At 35.7% G+C, this 21,242-nt stretch overlaps 1 protein-coding gene across 1 annotated transcript in view; it reads left to right on the top strand.

Annotated features, from left to right (window-relative positions):
* ZFC3H1 (zinc finger C3H1-type containing) overlaps window positions 1-21,242 on the top strand; it is a 54,200-nt gene that overhangs the window by 1,056 nt on the left and 31,902 nt on the right. Inside the window, exons 2-6 of the mRNA XM_003832908.6 lie at window positions 5,551-5,967; window positions 15,033-15,097; window positions 17,775-17,973; window positions 18,532-18,755; window positions 20,294-20,417. Of these exons, the coding sequence (XP_003832956.1) occupies window positions 5,551-5,967; window positions 15,033-15,097; window positions 17,775-17,973; window positions 18,532-18,755; window positions 20,294-20,417 (1,029 nt within the window). The remainder of the gene's footprint in view (window positions 1-5,550; window positions 5,968-15,032; window positions 15,098-17,774; window positions 17,974-18,531; window positions 18,756-20,293; window positions 20,418-21,242) is intronic.

The raw sequence follows: 21,242 nt of genomic DNA, 5'->3' as shown, positions 1-21,242 counted from the left end.
GTTATTCTTAAGACTGCTTCATTGGGTATATTAACGTGCTGTGGATTGGGTTAAGCTTATGAAATCTAAGACAGTTAAGTCTGATTTGTAATAATACCTTAGAAGCCCAAGTTTCATTAGCATTTGTATTTTTGCTGGTACAGAAACTTTGTATTTTATATGAAGTTGACTTAGATTGTTAGAGAAAAAATATTCATAAACAGTTTAAGTAATATTGTTGCTTTATCATATTGCAGTTTGACGTTGAAAATTGTAAAGTTTCAATCTGCACAGTCCTGCACTATTTTTGTGATTCTGTTTTTATCTTGATTTATTCCGGTTGCTGCCTTTTAAAGTGTGTGGGGGGGGGAGGGGTAAAAAAAAAAAAAAACTCTGGTGTCTTTACCAAGTCTGTTTCAGAAGTTTTTGATTCATTTGATCCTTTTGGAACACTTTACCTCCTTTACGTTTCTATCTGTGTTCACTTTTGCACATTGTGTAACTTTGTGCTGGCTAAATGAGGGCCAGAGAGAGAAAGATAAACTTATCAGCATTTTTATTTTAATACGTTAGAGTGGAGGAATGTGTATGCGAGAGTGGAGATTACGGGTAAGTTGAGAAAGGAAATAGTAACATTCCAGATTTTTGCTACTTCTAACCTTATTCTCAGTTTTAAACATTACTGAGTTTACTCAGCATTTATACAGAGGAATCAATCATCCGAAGGTTTCCTGTTTTATAATGGGTTCGTAAAACACTATCTTGACTTAATCTGTGATCATTGCAAAAATTGTTTAAAGACTTTCATTACTGGTTGTAATTCCCATAGTGTGATGATTTTTAATTTCGTTATATATGAAACTTAAAAGTAATGACAGTTATTTGGAAGACAATCAGAATTACTTTTATAGAACACTTAGGTCCAGAATAGGTCTTTCTGAAATGTCATGATGTAAAAGGGGCAAGGAATGTACATTTAGGTGAGAAACAGCAGCTTCTGATTCTAGTTCCCTGAAAAACCTTACTTCTGCAACCAAAAGTTGGGTTAGGAGCATTTCAGGATTGTTTCGGAGAAAATCACGTAGGCGCCAGGCGTGGTGGCTCACGCCTGTAATCCCAACGCTTTGAGAGGCCGAGGTGGTGGATCACTTGAAATCAGGAGTTCCAGACCAGCTTGGCCAACATGGTGAAACCTTGTCTCTACTAAAAATAAAAAAGTTAGCCAGGCGTGGTGTTGGGTGCTTGTATTTCCAGCTACCCGGGAGGCTGAGGCAGGAGAACCGCTTGAACTCGGGAGGCAGAGTTGTAGTGAGCAGAGATTGCACCACTGCACTCCATCCTGGGCGGTAAAGCGAGACTCCGTTTCAAAAAAAAAAAAAAAGAAAATTATATAGATATTTAACTTTTTAAAAGCCAGCAAATGGTTCTTCCAAGGTTAGAAAACCTCTGCCCACGGTGTTTCTTAATCCATGGATTTGTGGTCTATTTTGAATCCAAAAGCCAGAAAGGCTATTTAAGCATATATATGTGTATGGTTTTTATTTATTTATTTATTTATTTTTGAGACATAGTCTCGCTCTGTCGCCCAGGCTGGAGTGCAGTGGTGTGATCTCGGCTCACTGCAAGCTCCGCCTCCCGGGTTCACGCCATTCTGCCTCAGTCTCCCGAGTAGCTGGGACTACAGGCGCCCGCCACCACGCCCGGCTAATTTTTTATATTTTTAGTAGAGACGGGGTTTCATCATGTTAGCCAGGATGGTCTCGATCTCCTGACTCCGTGATCCGCCCGCCTCGGCCTCCCAAAGTGCTGGGATTACAGGCATGAGCCACCGTGCCCAGCCAATGTGGATGGTTTTTAAATTTTTTTAATTAAAAAAAATTTTTATTAAATTTATTTAAAAAAATTTTTTTTTGGAGAGACGAGGTCTTGCTATGTTGCCCAGGCTGATCTTGAACTTGTAGCTTCAAGAGATCCTCCTTCCTTAGACTCCCAAAGTGCTGGGATTTATAGGCGAGAGCCACCAGTTTATATGTGTTTTTTAAAGGTACAAAGATGAAACCTGTAGTTTGTATTAGGGAAACAAATGAAAATAAGTAGTTGCAGTTTAGTATAAAAAGTTGAAACTGAAGTATGTATATAAAAAAGTACTATGGGAGCTCAAAGGTTTTTCTTAAAATTTTTATTCTGTATTAGAAAAGGGGGAGGTGAGTGGGCTTTCTCCTTTTGTCCTCTTTCTGCGTGTTTATTCAATACTATTTTGGGCCTCTACCATAGACCTTTATTAATTGGTAAGCTTGCATGTTTTTATTAGTAAACTGGCATATGATGTTGCAAAAAAAAAAAAAAAAAGTACCAGAAAATATCCAGTCTGCTTGTGTGACTTTGATTTCCGTAGTAACTTGTCATAAATAAGATATCTTGTTGTTTTTCTTTTCACAGATGCTGCACTTAAAAGGATGCTTGTTTTGATGTCCTGCTCATTGTTTTCCCTATGAAGTATCAGTAATCCATCCTAGAGGTGGTGTTCTTTTTAAGAATTTGAGAAGGAAAACGTAGTTCCCAGCTACTTTTGTATAATGTGAGCAAACAAAATATTTGTTACAACACTTCATTCAAATTTATTTAATATCAAGGTTGTACTCAGTTTAATTCATATTTCCACTATGTGATTATAATAATACCTTTTTTATTTTACAAATACTGTATAAAGAAAGAATGCAGGTTACTCTGTGGCATATTTCTGTAATTTAGAAGTAAAGTAGCCTGAGTATAGGGTTTATTTCTATTTTTGCCATAACTCCTTTCACTGTAATGACTAAGATATGCTAGTTGCAACTTTAAAGAAATAGAATAAACTAGATTCAGTTGCAGTTCTTATTTTCACCCTTAATTTTTCTTAATGATAGACACTTTGTCAGTACATCTTAGCATGTCTCCCTTGAATGACTACTCTTTTAAACTTTCACATCTGAGGAGAGCTAACATAATTAGGCTAGTGTCTCTCATCAGTAAAAAGTCATTCCATTTTCAGCTGCAGCTGAAAAGGTTGAATAGCACTTCTTTTTGTTTAAACCAAGGTTCAGTTAGAAATTGTATCTTGACAAGCTTAAAATTAAATCTGGTAAGTGTTGGTTTGATCTTAGGATTCTGTATAGATAGGGATAGATTTTCTTTAGCCTTGAAGGAGATTAGTCAGTTATAGTTGTAACTCAATTGCTTTTCCTTATTTTTCTATTTAGCATTTTTGTTAGTATATTTAATCATTTCCCTTTCTTTTCTTTTTTTTTTTTTAATTGCAGTTGTGCCTTTAAATGGCTCCAGTGATAAGTAAGATGTAAATGCAGATAATTACAGAACTTACATACAAAGAGTGCGTAAGAGGGGAAGGGAGAGTGAGAAACTCAGGCTTCACAGAGGTGACACTTGAATTGGGGTTAAGTTGAAGAACAGACAAACTTAGACACAAAGCTATGCAAAAATTGTGATGAACAAGGAAAAAGTAAGTTTGGAAAGGAAAGCACAGGTCAGATTATATTTATTCTCAGGATTTTGGACTTTTTTATTAGGGAAATTTAAACAAGGGGAATGATCTTATATTTGTATTGTAGAAAGATTACTCTGGCAGCAGCAGTATGAAGGATGGCTTGTAGGAGATAAGAGAAATATCTTATCACCAGGGTAAACTCTCCTGTGGTAGGTAAAACTGTGGAGGTGCATTAGAATGCTCAAAATGAGAAAGAGGCTAAGTAGTGCTCCCTGAAGAGCACCATTATTTCACAAGTTAGAGAGAAAAGACTCAATGGAGACTTAAAAGACAAAACACAAATAGGGAAACAAAGGGAGATGCGGAGTTATGGAAGCCAAGAGAGAAGTGGTTTATGGTGTCAGATTCTCAGAGGGGTCAGGTAAAAAAAAATAAAGTTTGAAAACATTGATAGGGAAACTTAGCCACAGCAGTCTCTCTAGATTAATGGGACAGAAACCAGATTCCATTTGGTAAGAAGGGTACAGAGAAACTAGTTTTCTTTCAGGATACTTGGCTTTGAAGAGATCAGAGAACCAGAGATTTACTAGAACAGTTTTGCTGTAGAACTGTTAAGATTTTCAGATTTACTTATTGCTTATTTTTGTTTCTTAGATGATGGTAATTCTCATTTTTAGAACTGGTCATCAGGAGAGTTTAAAAACCTTTTCTGCTGCTTGTCCTGTGAGGAGTTTAAACAGAAGAACCGTATTTGGGGTACTGTATTTTACATCCTAGCCAACTGAAAATAATCTATAGGCTGGGTGCAGTGGCTCACACCTGTAATCCCGGCACTTTGGGAGGTCAAGGTGGGCGGATTACCTGAGGTCAGGATTTCAAGACCAGCCTTGCCAACATGGTGAAACTCCATCTCTACTAAAAATACAAAAATTAGCTGGGCATGGTGGCACGCACCTGTAATCCAAGCTACTCAGGAGGCTGAGACAGGAGAATTGCTTGAGCCTGGGAGACGGAGGTTGCAGTGAGCCGAGATCACACCACTGCACTCCAGCCTGGCTGACAGAGCGAGACTCTGTCTCAAAAAAAAAAAAAAAAAAAACAAATCTATAAATGATGTATTAAAACCACAGGAGATACTGTCTTTTCTCTTGCCAATATCTGGCCTGGAAAAATGAGGTATAACAATTCTCGTGTATGAATTGTTTAGAATAAAAATTGTAGTTTGAAATTTTGTAGCTGTTTCTAAGGAAGAAGTTACCTTTCGTGTATCACTGTGTTAGAGAAGAAAGTAAGAACGGTTGCTTCAGATTATTTTCATAACATTTTCCCTTGTCTGTAGGAGAAAAATAGATATATTTTGAGTACTATTTTAAAGTGTTTTTTTTTTTTTTCTTTTTTTTGAGATGAGGTCTCCCTCTGTTGCCCAGGCTGGAGTGCAGTGGTGTGATCTTGGCTCCCTGCAACCTCCGCCTCCTGAGTTCAAGCAATTCTCTTGCCTCAGCGTCTCAAGTACCTGGGACTACAGGCCTGCACCACCACGCCTGGCTAATTTTTTTATTTTTAGTAGAGATGGGGTTTCACCGTGTTGGCCAGGCTGGTCTCGAACTCCTGACCTCAAGTGATCCTCCTGCCTCGGCCTCCCAAAGTGCTGGGATTACAGGCGTGAGCCACCGCGCCTGGCCCCCTGAAGTGTAAACTATCCGCATCTGTGACAAAGCATTCAGTTTCTCCCCTCTTCCTTCAGAAAATAATCTCTAACATACAGCTAATTATGGACTTTCCTGGCACAGAAGGAATGATGCTATAACCTAACTAGGTGGACTGTCTGTGGATAACCTACTGGTAATTATGACACTAGTGATTTTGTAAGTGGACTGTTTATATGGTACTTATTAAATTCAAATATGGGCACATAATGAAAGTGGGCATTAGCTGCACATACATTAAATGGAATTTAGTAATTTAAAAATATCGATTCATTTTTCTTGAAAAATTAAAAAGAGAAAATTCATCTATAATCTAAGTTTTTTTGTTAAATTTAACTGTGGAAAATTTTTGGAAACTGGTTTCCTTAATATGCTGTTCAGCCAAAAGTTTTGGAAGGTCTCCATCAAGAAAACAAAATTATTCATCAAAAAATGAAAACTGTGTGGAAGAAACTTTTGAAGATTTGCTTTTAAAGTATAAACAAATACAGTTGGAACTAGAATGCATCAATAAGGATGAAAAACTAGCATTGAGTAGCAAAGAAGAGAATGTGCAGGAAGATCCTAAAACATTGAACTTCGAGGACCAAACTAGCACTGATAATGTCAGTATTACAAAGGATTCAAGTAAAGAAGTAGCTCCTGAGGAGAAAACACAAGTCAAAACTTTTCAGGCATTTGAATTAAAACCACTCAGGCAAAAATTGACTTTACCAGGAGATAAGAACCGTTTGAAAAAAGTTAAAGATGGAGCAAAACCACTTTCCCTGAAATCCGACACTACTGATTCTAGTCAAGGTAATGGAATTAAATATTTCAGTTAGTAATGACTCTTCTTCCTCTAAAGTAGTAACTACTTGTTTTGGCAGTGTACTTCATTGAAATGATTGTAATTATCTGTAAATTATTTTGTACTTTCTATGTAGACATTCATATCATTGAATAATTACTGATTTTGTTTACTTTTAGTCTTTATTTATTTATTTATTTTTTGCCTGACATTCTGGCCTCTATAATAGAGTGTTATACATAAGTGATAATAGTGGACACCTTTGTTTCCTAATTTAAAGAAAATGGTTTTGACATTTACCATTAAATATGATGTTAATTTTTTTGTAGGTATCCCTTATTGGGTAAAGGAGGGTTTTACTCCTATTCCTGGTTTGAAATTTTCAGCATGAATGGATGTTGAAGTTTACAAAATCTGTTTTCTTCATTATTGGGATGAGCATCTAATTTATTTTAATTTGTTAGTGTAATGAATTATATAATTTATTTCTAGTATTAAACCACCCTTGTATGCTTGCGTTTAATACAGTTTATGATATACCATTTTAAAATCATGGATTTGGCTTGTTTTTTCTTTTCCTCTTTATTAAGATATAATTTATATACAGTAAAATTTATCTTTTAACATTATAAATGTATAAGTGTGTAGTTCTTCAGGTTTTGACAAATGTAGACAGTGGGTAACCATCACCAGCTACCATTAAGATACAGAATTCTTTCATCAACCTCAAACAGTTTCTCCAAGTGTCTTTGTAGTTATCCCGTCCCTCAGCCCTTAGTTCACCTGGTAACCACTGATCTGTCCCTATAGTTTTGCCTTTTCCAGACTGTCACACTAATGGAATCATACAGTATATTGCCTTTCATTATAGCTTCTTTCATTGAGCATAATGTGTTTGAAATTCATTCATGTAATTGTATATGTCAGTAGTTCTGTGTATCCCATCATACTGTAGTTCATCCATTTCCCAATTATGTTTGGGTTTTTCCAACTTTCGGCTATTACAAATGAAGGTTTGCTAGTGTTTTGTTTAGAATTTTTTATGTGTTCAGAGCCTGTAATTTTCCCCCCCTCTTTTTCCTTGACAGTTTTTAGTGTAAGGTTATAATACTCAAATTAGTTGGGGCTGTTTTCATCTTTATTCTCTGTAATAGTTTAAGATTGGAAACATTCTGAGATACTTGGTAGATCTTGCTGATAAAAGTGTCTGGGCCTGGGTGGAGTTTTTTTCTGAGAAAGTTTTAATCTAACTTTGTGTTTTCTATTTCTGTTAAGGCAGTTTATGTAAACTCTATATTTTTTGTAATGTGTCTATTTCCTGTAAGTTACAGAAGTTATAAAAATTGTTCTTAAGAATCCTTTACTTTTTTATCTGTAGTATTTATAAGTTGTACCTTTTTTTTCCCTGCTCTCTTCTTTAATTTCCCCTGAAATAAGTACATAAGTTTTTAAACTCAGTTTTCAGCCTCTCTCCTATTAAGATCATTTTAGGCCATAAAGTTTGACTTTAGTTCTGTCTCAAGTTGGGTTATTTAACTTTTTTCATTCATTCTGAATATTTTCTAATTTTTATTTTTCATTGACTTGTAGGCTGCTTGGAAGTATGTTTCTTCTAAACATGTAGGTTGTCTAGCAGTATTTTTTATTGATATCTAAGTCAATCATACTGTCAGAAAATAAGATTGCTATGATAACCAATCTTTTGAAATACTTGGAGACTTCCTTTATTGTCTAGTATGTAATCAGTTTTTTGTAAGAGTTCTGTGTATGTTTGAAATGAATTTATAGATTACTTGAGCTTTTTGTGTTGTTCACTTTTTTTATTTTTTGATATGCTTGATCAGTTACTAAGAGGAGTTTGTTAAAATTTGCCAGTATGATGATGGATTTGTGATTTTTACTTTTTGCTTTAAATACTTTGAAGGTGGGTAATTGAGTCATTATGTAGTGACTTTATCTCTGATGTTTTTGCCTAAAAGACTATTTTGTCTTATATTAATAGCCACATCATCTTTCTCTTTATATAATTTCCCACTCTTTCAGTCTTTCTGTATCCTCATGTCTCGGATATTACTTGTACATAGTATAGAGCTGGTTTTAATTTATAATTCAGTATGACAATCTTTGTCCTTTAGCTTGAACATATAGTCTACTCACATTTTTTATGATTATTGACATTTGGTTTTATTTCTTCTTCTTTTTTTTCTTTTTAGGCTCTTATTTTTCTTCACACAATTTTTTTTCATTTGCTAGTTTGGAAGTTGGATACTAAATTTCTGGTCTTATATTCCTACCAGTGTTTAAAGTTAATCAAGAACCTTACTCTTTCCCCGAAATACAAAGAATGATATTTGCTTAGCTTTGCCTATATATTTAGCACTTTCTTGGTTCACTCTTTGTATCATGTCTGGAATTATATATGTATAAATATATTCTCTGTGTGTGTGTGTTTTAGATAAGATCTCACTGTGTTGCCCAGGCTGGAGTGCAGGAGTATGATCATGACTCAGTGCAGCCTTGACCTCCTGGGCTCAGGTGATCCTCCCACCTCAGCCTTCTGAGTTGCTGGGACCACAGGCATGTACTACCATGCCCGGCTATGTTTTAAAAATTTCTGTAGAGACGGGGTCTCAGTATGTTGTCTAGGCTGGTCTCAAACTCCTGGGCTCAAGTGATCCTCTTGCCTTAGCCTCCTAAAATGCTGGGATTACAGGTGTGAGCCACCATGCTCTGTGCTTAAATACATTCTTTAGACTTTTTTTTTTTAATGTGTTTTTGCTGGGTGGAAAACGATTTCCGTTTACTCTTTTTAAAAGATATTTTCCCTGGGTTTAGAATTCTAGGTTGTTTAATTATATGCTTTTTGTTTGTTTGTTTTTGAGACAAAGTCTTTCCCTGTCATCCAGGCTGGAGTGCAGTGGCACTATCTTGGCTCATTGCAACCTCCGCCTCCTGGGTTCAAGTGATTCTCATGCCTCAGCTTCCTGAGTAGCTGGGACTATGGTACATGCCATTGCGCCTGGCTAATTTTTGTATTTAGTAGAGCTGGGGTTTCGCCATGTTGGCCAGTCTGGTCTCAAACTCCTGGCCTGAAGTGATCCGCCTGCCTTGGCCTCCCAAAGTGCTGGGATTACAGGCATGAGCCACCACACCCAGCCCCTAATTATATTCTTACTGACAATATTTTCTGGCTTCCATTGTTGATTTTCAAAACTCATCTATCAGTCTTAGTGGTTTCCAATTTGAAGATAATCTTTTTTCTTTGGTTGTTTTAAAGATCCTTTTTGTCTTTGATATTCTGTAGTTGAACTGTGTGATGTGCTGATTGTAGATTTCTTTTTATGTATCCAGCTTGGAATTTGTTGTTTCTTGAATCTGGATTGGATCTTGCAGTGGTTCTGAAAAAATGATCATTATCTCTTAGAATATTATCCCATTCTCTCTCTTTTTTGGAACTCTGTATAGATGTATGTTATGTTAAGTCATCATACTTTATCTTTCATGTCTCTTCATTTCTCTAAGTTTCTGTCACTTTGTAATTGACAAATTCTGGAAAATTTCCTCTGATACATCTTTCGTTTTACTGATTCTCTCTTCTGCTGTATTCGATTTGCCTTAAGCCCACTTACTGAGTTTTAAATTTCAATTACAGTTTTTGTTTTACTATTTCATTTTTGTTTTGTTTTCAAATCACTTTGATCATTCTTTCCACTTTTCTTCTCCCTGCTTATATTTTCAGCTTTATCTTTGTTTCTTTAAACAAATTAACCATAGGTCTGTTTTGTTTTATCTCCTATCCCTGCTAATTTTCAGTATCTCAGGTCTTTGGGGGTTTGATTTCTGATGTTTGTTTTGTTATTACTCATTTTTGGTACTTTCTTTTCTTGAACATTTAGTGATTTTGTTTTGTTGTAATATGAGGTGGTCGTTTTTTTTTTTTGAATTTTAGTGGTGGGAAGTTTTTGAGACCTGGGACAAAGATGCATTCCCCAGAGAGAATTTGCTAAAGACTTCAGCCTTGGAATCAGTTCAACCCTCACTGGCTGTCCATATGGTGTGAATTTGGTTGCAGACCTAAGTGATGATTATTTTGGGTTGCACATTCTCAGGGAGATGCCTTTCTTTCCCCTCTTCAATTTAGTACTATGATTCTACACAAGCAGTTTTGAGAAGTATAACACAGAGGGATAGAAAAGACACAAATCTCTATCATGGAGTATAATATGAGTTATGTGTGAAAGCCTGGAGTAACACGGGAAGGATTAAATATCCTCACCTGGATTTAGAAAGGTTTCATAGAGATGTAAATGTTTGATATACATCTGGAAAGATGAATCTTTTCCACTGGGGAAGTCAGAAGGAATCAAATGAGTAGACAGGCACAGAGGGCTTTTTAAGGGCATTGAGATTAATCAAATATGTATGCAGTGTGAGAGATAACAGTATTTTTTTGGTGAGTGGTTGGACATAAAATTATAAAAGGACAGGTTAGTGTTGGATTGGGAAGGCCTTTAATATTTTGCTAAAGAATTTGAATTTTGTCTTTTAAACGTTGGGTGGGCTATTAAATATTTTTAAGCAAGAAAATGATGTGATCAGATGTGTGTTTTGGAAAAATAACTGGCATCAGTATGGAAGAGTGATTGGAGGAAAATCAAAGAAGCTAAAATGTCATCTGAATCAGTAAATTATATATATAAGTGTTTCTACATGTGTATTTCCCCACCAATCCTCAGCAAGACTCTACTGTCAAACTTATGTTATTGGTGAGCCTTTTTTCCATATCTCTTGACAACTCTTCTATACCTTCATAATTTTTGCAGGCCTTTTACTCAACCTTTATTATTGTCCGTATACAAGCTTGCTTCTTATTGGAGGTGATCACACTCAATTCCAGCTTTTCACTTTCTGACCATAAACTTGTTTGTAATCCATATCAGTTTTCACTTCAGTTCTTTTACCCTGAGGGTAATGACTGTCTTGTTCATGGCCATTTTGTTTTAACTTGTTCTCCTGGCTCTAACTTCTGCCTTCTCTGGGACCTTGCTTTATTTATTCTGCTTTATCTTGAACCATTGTCTCCTTAGGGTGTTCTTAATATATTTGACTTTTCCATCCAAAAATGGAAATCCTCTTCCACCTCATCCTACATTCTCTCTTAAATTATGTCAAGTATTCTTCCTCTTTTCAATAAGACTTCTGAGAGGTCTAGTCTGTACCAGCTTTTGACTTTACTTCTCATTGCCTTATTAGCCCAATACAGTTTGCTTTTCTACCCCCATCACAATACTGAAACTACTCATGGTAGTTTTCTGTGACCTAATTGCAAATTTTAGTGGATGTTTTTTATTTCATTCTTCCATTTATTCAAAAATTAGTTGAGCACTTTATTCCAGGCTCTTGGAAATAAATTGGTGAACAAAATAGTCACTTATGTTTTCATGGGCTTACATTTTAGAAGGCAAAACAGTAAACATGATGTGTAAATTAACTGTTAGGAAAGAGAAAAAGTATAGCAGGGTAGGTAGGAAAGGGATATTGAGGATACAGGTTGCAGCACTAATAGGGTGGTCAGCATGTTGTCTATTTGAAGGTAAGATTTAAAGAAAGACTTTGAAGACAGTAAAGGCATAGCCAAATGGATATCTGGTGGAAGAGGCTTCTATGCAAAAGGATTAACTAGAGCAGTGATTTTCAAAGTGTGGTTCCTGGGGACTGCGTTATCTGGGAACTTGATAGAACACAAATTCTCAGTCTCTACCTTAGATCTATTGAACTGGGAGCTCTGCAAATGGGGCCTAGCAATCTGTATTTAACCAGCCCTTCTGTTGATTCTGCTACATGCTGAAGTTTGGGCATCGCTGAACTAGAGAAATGACCATAATACAGAAAGATGCCTGACATGTTTGGGGAATAACAAGGAGTCCTGTGCTAATACAGGAGAGTGAGGGGAATGAATAATGGGAGAGAAGGGATTAGAGATGGCAGGAGGGGGCAGATCTTATAGACAGAGCCTTGTAAGAACTTTGTTTTTTTATTCCTAATGAAATGGGGAGCTCTTACAGGGTTTTGAGCAAAGGACTGACATAATCTTTTTTATATTTTTAAGGCATCACTCTGGCTGCATTGCTGAGAATATTCTATTGGGGGTAGACATCTCTACTATATTCAGTGATATGTTTCTTCCCTTGAAATTTTGGGATTTCTGCAATGGATTTTAAAAATAAGTTTCTGATTTTTGTTTTCTGTCTTTTGTTTGTTTTAAATAATTACTTTTCCTGTGTAATTTCTTAATTCGTCATGTCCTCAGTGTCCCATTTTCTAGGGATATTCTCATTATTATGGTTTTAACTACTACCTGTGTGCTGGTGACTTTAGCTCACATTAGACTTTCAGTTGGTAATATTTTAAATACTGTGTGACAAGAACAGTGTTCATTTTGGAGGTTTTGAGTAAAACTTGAGATAATTTTATTGTACAGACCTATGACAGTGGTAGAACAATGTCTAGCTACCCATTTGATCAGTTTAAACCTGCATTTATAATCTTTGTGTAAAGTTATATTTATTGTCTGAAATTTGTATTTATTGAATTTATTGTATTTATTAATTTTTTTTTTGAGACGGACTCACTCTGTTGCCCAGGCTGGAGTGCAGTGGTGTGATCTCAGCTCACTGCAAGCTCCACCTCCCAGGTTCACACCATTCTCCTGACTCTCACTGTGTTGCCCAGGCTGGAGTGCAGTGGCGTGATCTTGGCTCACGGCAGTCTCCACCTCCCAGGTTCACACCACTATGCTGCCTTGGCCTCCCGAGTAGCTGGGACTACAGGTGCCTGCCACCACGCCTGGCTAATTTTTTGTATATTTGGTAGAGACAGGGTTTCACCATGTTAGCCAGGATGGTCTCGATCTCCTGACCTCGTGATCCACCCGCCTTGGCCTCCCAAAGTGCTGGGATTACAGGCATGAGCCACCACACCCAGCCTATTGTATTTATTTTTAAGGTAGCAATGTAGTCATAAGATACCTGCTATGTTAATAGATACTTGCCTCTATGCTACGTTAAAGGGAGGTGCTGCCATTTTTTATAGACAAGTGAGATCCTAATCAACCAGTAGATTTCTCATGACTTAATGAAACTCATAAGTTTCTCATGTAGGAGAATAATTTAGTGTTTAATGTTTCCCTGTTTATTTTTGTGTAATAGTTATTACTATTCTGTTGTTTTTAAAAGCGTGATCATTTTTGCTACAGTGGGACATATGCATTTCCCAAAATTACCACACTGCAAAATTATGCAATAAAAACAATAGGTTGTGTGGAGAAAATGGGGTTAGAGGAACAACACTCAAAAACTTTGTCCGTGGCATATAAAAAAAAGATAGGAATAAATGAAAAACGATAGCACAGCTTTGCATGTGAAATGGAGAAAAAAAGTGTGAAATATTAAAGTAAACATGTCAGCATTCCATAAAATAGACCTGAAGTACACCTGTGGAAGTGGAATATTTGCTACTTATGAGTTATTATGAAGTAAAACAAGGAGTGTTACCTGAAATCAGACAGTAAATTGTAATACCAGATGTGGATGGCTGTGGCTTATAACACACGCAATGAACTTGGGTATTTGATAGATGTTTGAAGTATATGTTGTTTGTGTATTCCTACATGGCTCAGATCACTTGGGTGCAGTTTTCTGCATTCTTAGTGTTTCTCTGAGACAAATCACACATAAGTAAATATAAATTTGTGTTATGCTCAAATTCTTTTCTTTTCTTTTCTTTTTTTTTTTTTTGAGACAAGAGTCTTGCTCTGTTACCCAGGATGGAGTACAGTGGTACAATCTCAGCTCACTGCAACCTCCACCTCCCGGGTCCAAGCGATTCTCCTGCCTCAGCCTTCCGAGTAGCTGGGACTACAGGCGTGCACCACCATGCCTGGCTAATTTTTTGTATTTTCAGTAGAGACAGAGTTTTGCCATGTTGCCCAGGCTGGTCTTGAACTCCTGACCTCAGGTGATCCACCCGCCTCGGCCTCCCAAAGCACTGGGATTGCAGGCATAAGCCACTGTGCCTGGCTGCTCGAATTATTTTCTAATGTATCAGTCATGTTGCAACAAATTCACATTTATAGACTAAGCCTTTCAACAGAACTCATTTGTCTTGAAATTTGGTCATTGCCTTCTATTTACATTGATTTAGATGCTAGATTAGTCATTTATTTATTGAATAAGTCACGTATTCTTTGGTTCACTTGAGCAGTCAAATTAGGATGTTTGGAACATTGACAGGTGTGGTGTTATGGTAAAAACACTAGACTTAAAATTAAGATCTAGTTTAAATCCTAGCTTTGCAATTTCAGTTTTGTCATCTTAAGGAAAGATTTCTGAGTTTTTAACATAATCTGTTTTAGCTACAAAAGTATCTCAACAGGATTGTAGATATTCTGTAACTTTATTATGTGATGTTTAAAGCTGTTGTAGATTAGGTAATATATAAATGTAAGATTTTGTACATTATTTCATCAGTCATCTGGGCCCAAGGCTAGATATCTGGAAAAAATGTATGGATGGACTTAATTTTATTGATACTTAAGCTGCCTCTACTGATGCTTTTCTAGGTAAATGACCAATTCTCTAATGCACAAATCCAATACAGTCTGTAAACATTGCATTCATTCCAATTTAGAGGACTGGATTAATTTAGTCATCATTATATTCTATCAGTGTGGATAATCCACTTGGTAATTAAGTGTTGCTGCTTGTTTCTATGCTTTATAAATTCTCTTCTCATTTGAAGTGACTATTTCTAGTTCAGAAGTTATTTTATTAAAAGTGTAGCTTTATTTTAATATTTTGAATCATTTTGCCTTATAACTTTCAGGAATGAGGCTGATAAGAGTTGTTCAGATTTTCATTCTCTTTAATGGTATTTCCTTTTGGTTGAGAGATTGAGAAAATGAGACCCTTTAATGATATCTTTTAAAATAATTACCAGATATTATATAGGATTATTTTATTTTAGATTGTGTCTATCTTTTGGATTATTCAAAAGATATTATTTTATTTTAAAGGATTACAAGATAAAGAACAAAATTTAACAAGAAGAATTAGTACCTCAGATATTCTGTCTGAAAAGGTAAGATACTGCTTTGTGAGACTATCATCTCTGTAAGACCCATTTTTGCATTGCTTTATTTTGTTCTTTTGTAAGGGAAGTCTATCTTACTTTCACTTATTTTCTTTCATCATTCCTATAACTCCATTTGGACATAAGCCTTAAAGAAATTCTGAATCGACATCTTGCAGTCTCTTTTCCCTGGGTTCTGCAAATTATGTTTAATTAAAGTGTTATATATATTCATACGGGATCTTTTTTTTAATCATTTGTTTTTTGAAACCTTTAATTTTGATCCAGATATTTTCTCCATTTTTTGTGTGTTATCCTGTGTGGGTAAGCTTTTGGAGTAAGGTAGACCTTCACCTGGTGTCAAATTCTACCTCCATTTCTTGTTAACTGAGTGACGTTGTATAAACTATTTAGCCTTTGCTTGCTTCTATATTCTTTTCTACAAACTGAACTTAATGTCTTCTGTTATCTGGGTTGTTGTGAGGTTTCAGTAGAATGAAACACAGAAGCCTCAAGCACTGTGTTTGACGTATAACAGGCACTCAATAACCCAAGCCTTTTCAATTTGTTGAATTAGAGATCTGAAATATCTGTAGTCTTTTTCTTTTGAGATCTCAGTTTGTTTTTTTGCATAAATTGAAATGATTTAAATAGTCTAGGAGCTTTAGGAAAAAGATGGCCCTGAATTTAGAAATGATAATATAACGTACACATACACATTTTTTAATACCCTCACAATAACCCTATGAATCAAGTTGACATTATATACATTTTGTAGATGAAGTAAGAGTCATTTGAGTAGATTAAGTGACTTGCCTAAAGTTACATAGGAATTAAGTGTCAGAGCAAGTAGTATAATGAGCTTGTCTGACTAGTGGGAACTAACGAGCTTAGCTCTGTGCTCTTGCTGTTCAAGTAGCTACCTCACGTAGCATATAGGTGGGTGACAGAATCAGTGGTTTCTTTCATTCCAAAGAGAGTAGTTGCAAAAAGTAATCAAAAGTGTCACTGGGCGTGGTGGCTTATGCCTGTAATCCCAGCACTCTGGAAGGCTGAGGTAGTTTGATCACTTTAGCTCAGGAGTTTGAGACCAGCCTGGGCAACATAGTGAGATCCCAAGTTGAAAAAAATTAAATAATTTAAAACAGAAGAAAACAAAAAGACTTTGTCTCAATGGAACAGTGAGAATACCTTTATTTTAGTTAAACTCTCTACATGAGTACTGTTTAATAGAATTTTCTACAATAATGGAAATGTTTTATAGCTGAATTCTCCAATATGGTAGCTGTTAGCTACATGTGGCTATGAAGAACTTGAAAAGTGATTAGTGTGGCTTAGGTACAAATTTTTAAATTCAGTTTTGGTTGATTTAAATTCAGATAGCCACATGTGGCTCATTGCTACCATATTGAACAGCACAGCTCTAGAATTTCAGTACTAGGTAATAGAATTTGATATGTTTAAGTGACGTAGAATTTAAAAAAGAACCATAATAATTTTAAAATTATTGCTTACATGTACTAACCAACAGTGGAAAAGGTAACTGTCTTGGTTTGGTTAAACTGAAGTACTGAAGTGTATGACAGTAGTTTAGGGCTTATAGTAGTTCATATTCAGGTGAAATCATTAGTTAGTATCCACTATTTTCTTTATGTTTAACAATAGAAAGAATTTAATTGGATTTTAAGAGAAAATATAATTACAATTTACCTATAAGAAAAAGTTATTAGATAAGTGGGCCTTAATCTTTTGGAATCTTTTTTGACTCTTCCTTTCCCTTCCATGCACATACATAAAGAAAAAACAGAGTTTGTGTTTAACTTCAGGGGTGGGGAAGCCAAAGCTATCCTCCCACCCCTTATTAAAGTCCATGGACTCTAATTAAAAACCTCTAGGGAGCCTGACATTTTTCAGTTCTATTTTTGCTATAATGGGGAGAATAGATTAATTTTTTAAACTATTTCGAAAGTGAAATGCAAAAGTTATTTCAATTGGAAAAAAGTTCTCAGACATCTGCTTTTAACATTATTGTCCTGTTTTAGCTTTCCTGAAGAAAAGTCTTGTCTGTTCAAAATATATAAAATATTCAGATAAATATCTGTAGCCTTAGAACACATAACAGTCAGCTGTAAGCAAATCTCTATAGATTTTTCCCTTCAATAGTAATTTAAAGAATTAAAAAATATACACATAAAAGAAAATTTGTAAGTTTGAATCTTGACATTCAGTGTGTCTGTTGTTCTCTATTACTGGTGAGACCAGCAAATCACATGATCAGGGAACCACTTCCTTCTTCTTTCCTTACCTCTCCTGGGTCTTGATTTCTTCATTGCATTTGCTGCCATCAGACTTTTACTCTTTCCGGTTTGGGAAGCCCTTTTAAATGTTAGCTACTAACTCTTTTCTTTTTTGCATTATCGTGTTCTATCAGTTGTACCGCCTTACCAACCCTACATTACATATATACACATACCTTCTGCAGACTCATCTTCTATTCGTATTTTAGGAATTACATTAGAGTCTCAGGCTGTGGGAAGTAAATTAGTTTACTTATTTTATCTGTATTTGCCTTGTCATATTTGCCTTCACACTTCAAATTTTTATCTTATAAAGGATTTGACTTGATGAAATGTGTAAGCTAAATAATAGAATTAAAAAATTTTAGCTCTCTCTTTTTGCTTTAAAGAAACTTGGTGAAGATGAAGAGGAACTATCTGAATTACAGCTTCGCCTTTTGGCTCTTCAGTCAGCCAGTAAAAAATGGCAACAAAAAGAACAGCAGGTGATGAAAGAAAGCAAAGAAAAGTTGACTAAGACGAAAACTGTACAGCAAAAAGTTAAAACAAGTACAAAAACACATTCGGCCAAAAAAGTTAGCACTACAGGTGATCATTTTTATTAAATTCTTGTGTTTTTGTTTTGTTTTGTTTTCTTTTGTTTTTTGAGACAGAGTTTTGCTCTTGTCGCCCAGGCTGGAGTACAGTGGCGTGATCTTTGCTTACTGCAACCTCCACCTCCCAGGTTCAGGCAATTCTCCTGCCTCAGCCTCCCAAGTAGCTGGGATTACAGGCGCCCACCACCATGCCTGGCTAAGTTTTTGTATTTTCAGTAGAGACGGGGTTTCGCCGTGTTGGGCTAACTGGTCTCAAACTCCTGACGTCAGGTGATCCACTCGCCTCAGCCTCCCAAAGTGCTGGGATTACAGGCGTGAGCCACTGCCTGTTAAATTCTTTTAGTTGAATTTATGTGTAAGTATAGTTTTGAGATTTTAATTCAGAGTTTTGAGTTTGGGGAATTACAGGGCCCTAAAATGGAAGACAATCTTATATAAACAACTTAGGAGCATCATCACTGATTAATCAATAATGAAAATATTTTTTAAGACTCTTATTTTTCTTTTATCTCCTAACAGATGCTAATGTTTATGTGTTTTTTATTTAAAGCTAAACAAGCATTGAGGAAGCAGCAAACAAAGGCATGGAAGAAACTACAACAACAAAAAGAACAGGAAAGACAGAAAGAAGAGGATCAGCGGAAACAAGCTGAAGAAGAAGAGAGAAGGAAAAGAGAGGAAGAAATCAGAAAAATTCGAGATCTCTCAAATCAGGAAGAACAGTACAATCGATTCATGAAATTGGTTGGTGGCAAGAGGAGATCAAGAAGTAAAGTAAGAAATGCAGAAATATAAAATCAAAACGTTACTCTAAGTTTCCTTAAAGTCATATTTCATAGATTCTGTCAAATAAGGAAGTTTATTTTATAAATAACTCTTGGAAAAAAGGAAGGTAGGTTATAATTGGGAAAGCATCTTTTATAGTTGTAGGTATTGGAAGAAGAAATGAAGGCTAAAATTATTATTAGCAGAGACTGCTTTTAGGTTTTTTACGATTTTCTGTTTAGATGAAAGTAGGATTACTAAATTGTGGTGAAAACTTATTCTGAAAATGGCTGTTTCTTAAGTACAGGGGTAGAATTTCATTAGTTTTTCATTGTTTAGTAATGTAGATTGAGAAGTGTGTCATGACTAGTATGGACTATTTTAATAAATGTTAAATCATGATATAGTAATAACCTTAGTGCATGTGGCTATTTTGTATTTAGTGGTCAAACATTTGTTGAACATTTACTATGTATATAAATATACTTGTCATCTTGTCTTTTTCTCTCTCCCTCCCTTCTTTTACCCTCTCCACCCAAAAAGAAGAAAAAAGCCCAAAAAGAGTATACTTGAGAATGTATTAATGAAGAGTAGAGGGATATTAAAGAGTAAATTCGTTAATTGGAGTTAGGTTTGCTTAAGCAAGGAATATTGTAAATATACTTTGAAAATTTTTTTTTTTTTTTTTTTTTTTGAGACGGAGTCTTACTCTTGTTGCCCAGGCTGGAGTGCAATGGCATGTTTCGGCTCACTGCAACCTCCACCTCCCAGGTTCAAGCAATTCTCCTGCCCCAGTCTCCCGAGTAGCTGGGATTACAGGCACCCACCACCATGCCTGGCTAATTTTTTTGTATTTTTAGTAGAGACGGGGTTTCACCATGTTGGCCAGGCTGGTCTTGAACTCCCGACCGCATGAGCCACCGCGCCAGGCCAATAGAATCTTTTTCTAGAGATAAATATGGTATTATTTGCACATTATTCTTTACCTCCTTCTCGAGAGGTTTTGTGAGTTTTTAGTTTATTATAAACTGTCTCTGAGTGAAACATAGTAAGAAGTAGACAAGAAAACAACATACAATAGATAAACACATTTACCCAGAATTTATAGCTTTCAGGTATCATTAATTTATTTATAATTAAAATGTTTTTGAATTTTTGGGGAAATATTCTGTATGTAGTCGTGATGACATAAAACTTGTTTTTGTATTCCTCTAGTTTCTTAATCATACAGAAGTCATAAGTGTACAAGAGTTTGGTGTCATTTTATACAGGAAGAGCTAATTATTTAGTGGCTCAGCTAACAATGGGGGATTTCGTCTGTATAGCTCGTACTTTGGAAATTCCATTTTCTATCTGATTATACAGTTATAAAATGTCAACCAGTGTAGCTATCATTTAAATTGAATTTCCCAAAGATGTGATAGGCACATCTAACTGAATCACCATGATTTTTGATACTCTTCCATAGAAGATAACTATCAGTTCTTTTGTGATTTGTAACCCAAGACAGAAAATGCTTTGAAACTAAAAAAGTGTTGTATACTTAGTCTTCAGATCCTGACCTGAGGCGATCCTTAGATAAGCAACCTACTGATAGTGGAGGAGGCATTTATCAGTATGATAACTATGAAGAAGTTGCTATGGATACAGATAGTGAAACCAATTCTCCAGGTATGAGCCAAAACTTGAAACCTTTGTGTATTTACATGTATTAAATAGAGAATAGTCATTATGGTACTCAAAACCTTGAAAGAAGTGTGTAATGAAAGTGAGATTTGCTGATGAACTGTATGGCGATAGACATTATTTGTTGTTGTAAATACTTAGAGAGCAAACCTCAAATAAGTAATATTAACCTTTATTTCCGAGTGTTTCTAGATAGCCTTTAAATTAAAAAATAAATAAATAAGACATTGTTTAAACTCTGTTAACTGTTTGCTCTAGAAAGTGAAGATTGGGCCGGGTGCAGTGGCTCATGCCTGTAATCCCAGTACTTTGGGATGCTGAGGTGGGCAGATTGCTTGAGGCCAGGAGTTGGAGACCAGCCTGGCTGACGTGGCGAAACCCTGTCTCTACTAAAAATACAAAAATTCGCTGGGTGTGGTGGCATGTGCCTTTAATCCCAGCTTCTTGGGAGGCTAAGGCATGAGAATTTCTTGAACCTGGAAGGTGGAGGTTGCAGTGAGCTGACGTCGTACCACTGCACTCCCGCCTGAGTGACAGAGCAAGATTCTGTCTCAAAAAATAAAAAGTGAAGAATGGGAAAGATGAGAACACTACTCTTTGAAAAAACAAACTCTTGATCTTTATATCCAAGATACTTTCTGCTTTAGTCAAAGAACAAAATTCCTTTTTTGCTATTTGGCTTCCTGTCTCTTTCTAGTACGATAATTTGTAGAAATTTTGAGACAGAAAGTGATAGTACTAGTGGCATCTCAGGAAAGGCTGGTTAGAACTGGTCAGGGCTGTAACTCTCCTTTAGGTTGCATAGTCTAG

The sequence above is a fragment of the Pan paniscus genome, chromosome 10 (assembly GCF_029289425.2).
Source record: "Pan paniscus chromosome 10, NHGRI_mPanPan1-v2.0_pri, whole genome shotgun sequence".
NCBI classification, from domain to species: Eukaryota; Metazoa; Chordata; class Mammalia; order Primates; family Hominidae; genus Pan; species Pan paniscus.
This window is presented reverse-complemented; position numbering and strand designations above follow the sequence as displayed.